A 5,733-nucleotide genomic window follows, 5' to 3' on the forward strand; every position below is an offset into this window, starting at 1 on the left:
ATGGAAGCTCCCTTGTTAGGAAACCCCTATGGCTGGCGGGGGAAGGGGGAGGCCTGTGGGATTTAAGATGGGGGTTGGGGTTGAGCACAGGATTCCTTTGTACAGAGTACAGTGAAGCTGGGCAGGAAGTGAGGCAAGGCTGGCCTAACCTGTGTGCCTGGCTGCTCTTGGCAGTCACAGGCAAAATTTTCAGTCAGCTTAGAGAGGTCTCAATCACTGTGCCTCATCCAGACAGCACAGTAATACACACCAGAATCCTTTTCTTCCAGATTTCGGAGGACGAACTTACAGCTCCTCCCTGTGCCTTCATAAACATGGTACTTCTCTGAACTGACTCCCTGATCCACCACAAACTGTGAGCTGGAGAACTCGTAGTACAGAAGCCTGCGTGGGGCCATCCCCTCCTGGTATCGGTACCAGTGGACGTAGTTGGTGTTTTGATTAACGATATCACAAGGGATTACAACAGATGACCCACTCTGCCTGGTGATTGATATCTGCCTCCCTTCCAAGTTGGAAGATATCTGAGTGGCTGCTACGGGAACAACAAAAAATAATGAGGAAGAGGTAATAGTAATTCCTTAGTCTGGCCTCCCACTGCCAAAAGAAAGAAAAATCCCATGAGCGTCATGCAACATACTTACCAGGAGCCAGGAAAGCTAGAAAGAAGGCTGAAATCCGCAGCATGTCTTCCTCTTCTGGGCCTTAGAAGGAAAGGGACCAGGTGATAAGAGGAGCAGAATACCCTCTCAAAACTCAAATCCTACTCAAAAAGAAAGTGACCCCTAGGACAGGAGGCAGTGACTTAGAGCAGGGCTTTTGGACAGAAGTTACAGGCATGGAAGCACCTGAGGATCTCTCTCAGAAGAAGACCAACGTAATTACTCAGAGTGGGTGGGTGCTTGGGGAGTCCAGGGGAGGGGCCCTGCCTCTGTTCCAACCCACTTCTTGAGTGTCCTTCCGTGGCAGGCTGAGAGTAGGCCCTCTCCAGAAGAGAAACCAGGAGCCCTGAGAGCCCAGAACCACCAGCAGACACAGTGCCAACACGGAGCACACGGAGCGGGAAGGAGAAGCTTGCCTTTCCTCAGTGGAGTGAGCAGTCCTGAGTCAGGCTGATTTCCCTGAAATTCTGAGTGTGACTGTTAATGCTTCTGCCATGGTCTTGTCTGGCAATGCAACATCTTTCTCCTTGCCCTGAACCACTTCATTTTCACATCTGTAAGTGATCTTTGAGGCAGCCAACAGCAAAGCTGATAAGCACTGAACCCACTTTACTGAAAGAAATTAGGATCATATATATTGGTCTACATTTGACTCTCGTCAAAGGTAAATGGCCGTGTGTGTGTGTGTGTGTGTGTGTGTGTGTGTGTGGCAGATCAATTTGTTTGAGGATTTCTGTTCATCGTTAAGGAAAAATGGACGCCTCACACAGGATTGCCACGTTTACTAAAAACAAACAAGAAAAAAAGTGCAGGGTCCTATGCAATATTTGGGACATACTTAACCTAAAAATTATTTGTTCATCTGAAATTCAAGGAAATGTAAATTAAACCACAATGAGATATCACCTGTTAGAATGGTTATTACCCAAAAGACTAGAAACAACAAGTGTTGCTGAGGATGTGGAGGAAAGGGAACCCTTGAGCCCTGGTGGCGGGAGTTTCCACTATGTGTAACAGTATGGAGGTTCCTCCAAAAATAAAAAATAAAACTACTATATGATACAGCAATTCCACTTCTGGGTATTTATCTGAAGAAAATGAAAACGCTAACTTAAAAAGATATATGCACCCCCATGTTCATTGCAGCATTATTTACAATAGCCAAGATATGGAAGCTACCTGAGTGCCTCTTCACAGGCAGATGGATAAAGAAGAAGTGATACATACATACAGTGGAATATTATTCAGCCATAAAGAAAGAATGACATCTTGCCATTTGCAACAACATGGATGGCTGGACTTTGATTACTTTATGCTGACTGAAATAAGACAGATGGAAAGACAAATACCATATGATCTATCTTATATGCTGAAATGTGGAATCTGAAAAAAATTTTGAAAACAAGCCCCTAGACATAGATAACGGATTGATGGTTACCAGAAGTGGGGGTGGGGGTTGAACTGTTTTTGTTTTGTTTTGTTTTGTTTTATTGTTTGTTTAAATAGATTGAATTTTTGAAAAGAAAGACATCCTAGAAATTTTTAAAAATAGACAAAATGGAATAAGGAGTAAAAGACATGAACAGTTACTGCACAAAAAAAGGAGCAATAAAGATACTGAAAGGTGTTCAAGCACACTGTGACTAAGCATTTCCACTACGAGGCATAAATCCAACAGAACTGTGTGCAAGTGTCACCAGGACACAAGGACAAGAATTTCCAGTCAGTTCATGGTAGCATTAGTCAGAATGTCCCCCAAAGTGGAAAAAGATCCATGTCATTTAATACTTGAAAGGAAAGGGTGGTTTGTGTATGTTGTGTAATACTGTACAGCAATGTGAGTTAATAAACTACAAACAGTATAACTAAATATGACAAACCCTTGAAGAAAGTTAACAGAGAATACACACAGTGTGATTCTGTTCATATGAAGAAATGAAATTCAAATTAACTTGGGCAGCCTGTCTTTTATTTGGCAGCCTCACCCTTAGGAAGTGGACTCATATTTGCTATTTACTCGGATTCATAGACGGATGGATAGGTGATCAAACAAGTATAGTAAAGCCACGGTAGATTTCAGCCGTGCATATACAGATTTTCACCCAGCACTTTTGTGAATATATTCAGATTATGTTTAAATACTCATAGTAGGATGTAGAAAAATGCCCCTCTGTGTCACTGTTTTGGCTCCTCTCTCTCAGGTGATTCACTTTCTGCTGTCATGACAGACAGCTCAGTAGTCAGGGAGGGAAGGGATACCAGCTGCTCTGCCTTTTGCCTTAGGAGCCACATGTGCCGGGGACGTGATGCTGCCATAGGAGCAGCTCTGAAAGCAGAGAGTTCCAGGCTGTTACGCACGGAACAAACTCAAGTGCCTGGGAATCCCAGAAAATCCTTGCTGGATCAGAAGTCTTGCGGTTTAAAAATAAGAAAAGAGAAAATGGCCATCACACTAGAGTGGAAAGAAAATTCTTAAAATAAACAAACAAAAAAACTAATAAGAGAAAACTACTCTGTCAGAATGTTAAAAGAACTACCGTGTTTTCTCAAAAATAAGACCTAACCAGTAAATAAGCCCTAGCATGATTTTTCAGGATGGCATCCCCTGAACATAAGCCGTAATGCGTCTTTTGGAGCAAAAATTAATAAAAGACCTGGTCTTATTATTGCGGAAACATGGTATAAAGCTACAGCAATGAAAAGAGTGGAATATTGGCACGAGAATATATCCATGGAACAGAATGTACTATAGGGGGTGGGAGGGTGGGAAAGAATGAAAGAGAGAAAGAGGAAAAAAAGAGAAAGAAAATAAAAATCTTAAATTGCATTCCATCCTTTGGGCCTACTGTTGTTAGTGGTAATTATAATGTTGTTTATATTTAAATTTATATAAATTTATGTTGACACTGTTAAGAATCAACATTTTATTATAAGGGACAAATGCAAATATAAATTTTTGAAAGTTTAGTCAAAAATCCTATGATCTATAATTTGAATTTATTTTTTCTAAAATACACATACTCGTGCTCGCTTCAGCAGCATATATACTCAAATACATACACACACACGAGGTCTGAAAATTAAGTTCGCGAACTTGTTGCAACGATGTGCTAACTTTTTTGATATCAGAGGGATTATTCATTATGAATTTATACAACTGGACAAACAGTTAACCAAGTTTACTATTTGGAAGTGCTGAAAAGTCTGCATGAAAAAGTTAGACGATCTGAATTTTTCACCAACAATTCATGTCTCTTGCATCACGACAATGCACCAGCTCACACAGCACTGCCTGTGAGAGAGTTTTCAGCCAGTAAACAAATCACTGTATAGGAACACCCTTCCTGCTCACCTGATCTGGCCCCTATGACTCTTTCATTACGCAAAGATAAAGGAAATATTGAAAGGAAGACATTTTTATGCCATACAGCTCCGAAGACCATTCCAGAAAAAGAGTTCCAAAACTGCTATGAAGGGTGGACTAGGCGCTGTTGTCATGGCATAGCTTCCCAAGTGTATACTTCGAAGGTGACCACAGTGATATTCAGCAATGAGGTATGTAGTATATATGTATATATATAGATATAAATATAGATATGGATATATAGTTATCCACTGAAACAACTAGAAAGCAATAACAATCCAGAATACTGAGTACTCTTAGTATCTGTATTGTGGTATCAAATACTATTTTTACTAAAACTACTAGAGCTTAGTTTGGAAATGGCTGAATCCAGGACTGGGCAGCAGCTGTACAAGATACACCTGTGACGTTTGTCTCACAAAGAAGCTGTCAGAGTGTCCGGCGGTCATGCCAAAAGACACAGAAGCCAACTTGCAGTGGCTCTCACTGGCCATAGAGTCCAATGTGTGCAGCAATAGAATAATTCCTACACAAAAATTTTCAAAACATAATGTATAAAAACACAACTTCACTAAAAAAAAAAAAAAAGCAGGTGCTAAGGTACTATCTCAGTCTTCTGAAACGGAAATAATAAAAGAGCCAAACATTTACCTTGCCGTTTCTGTACCACAGAACTGATGAACCAAAGTCCTTCTTAATGGAATTTATATAGGCAACAAATACAGGAGAAATTTTAAAGTTAGAAAATGACCATTGTGCAACCTCTGCTGACATATGGGATTTAGAAAACTATCATAGCTGAGCTATGGCTCTATCACTTGCACTGGCTCTTTTCCTCTCTCTACGATTCTGTCCCTGTATCTCCCCATCGCTTTCTCCACTCTTTCTATCCCTCTCTCTCTCCATCTCTACGTCCACAGCTCTGATTTTCTCTGCTTCCTGTTGCTATCCATCCCTCTGTGTGTTTCTCTCTGTCTCCCTGTCCAGCCCTTTCTCCTTCTCCTCTATTTTTCTTTCTGTCTCCTCTGTCTACTGTCTCCTTATCTCTATTCCTGCCTCTCCGGCTCTCTTATCTGCCCCTCGATACCTGCCTCTATATTTCTGTCTCTCTATGGCTACCTGCCTCTCTCTACTACCTTTCTTTCTCTCATTATCTATTTCTATCTCTCATCTATTTCACAGTCTGCCTCCATCTCTCTACCTCTCTTTCCATTGATTCCCACTGTCATCAAGACTACATTAAATTCTTTGTTATTTCAACATCTGTGTCATTTCAGGAGTGACATCTGTTCACTGGCTTTTACATATTGAGATGTTGAGATTTTCCTGATTCTCCATATTTTGAGTTATTTTGGATTGTATTCTGCACATTTTGAATATTACGTCATGAGGCTCCTGGCATTGTTTAAATATAATGGGGAATGTTGATTTTTTTTTTCTTTCCGTTTTTCTTTTTATTGTTAGAACGCAATTGACCCAGTTAGGGTCTCAAGTTCCTGCCTGCCTTTGGTGGGCAATCCCAACTAATGAAGTTTTCAGTCTTTGCAGTGCTGTTCAGATCTGTCCTGTGTGGGCGCCACCCAGTGGCCAGTCTAGGACCAGGGCGGTGGTCTGCCCATAGCTCAGTTTGCAAAGCCTTTGACAGGCTGTTTAGGGTTATATTTATCCATGGGCAGCTGGGGGTGACCCCAATGCAAACATCCTTGT

At 41.1% G+C, this 5,733-nt stretch overlaps 1 gene segment (V, D, J or C); it reads right to left on the reverse strand.

The window, feature by feature from the left end:
* Positions 1-209: 209 nt before the first annotated feature.
* LOC117012242 (T cell receptor gamma variable 8-like) lies at positions 210-847 on the reverse strand. The segment is given in 2 exon segments: positions 210-535; positions 645-847. Coding segments are annotated over 2 exon segments (369 nt in total).
* Positions 848-5,733: the final 4,886 nt, after the last annotated feature.

Source organism: Rhinolophus ferrumequinum, chromosome 20, assembly GCF_004115265.2.
Source record: "Rhinolophus ferrumequinum isolate MPI-CBG mRhiFer1 chromosome 20, mRhiFer1_v1.p, whole genome shotgun sequence".
In the NCBI taxonomy this organism is placed as follows: domain Eukaryota; kingdom Metazoa; phylum Chordata; class Mammalia; order Chiroptera; family Rhinolophidae; genus Rhinolophus; species Rhinolophus ferrumequinum.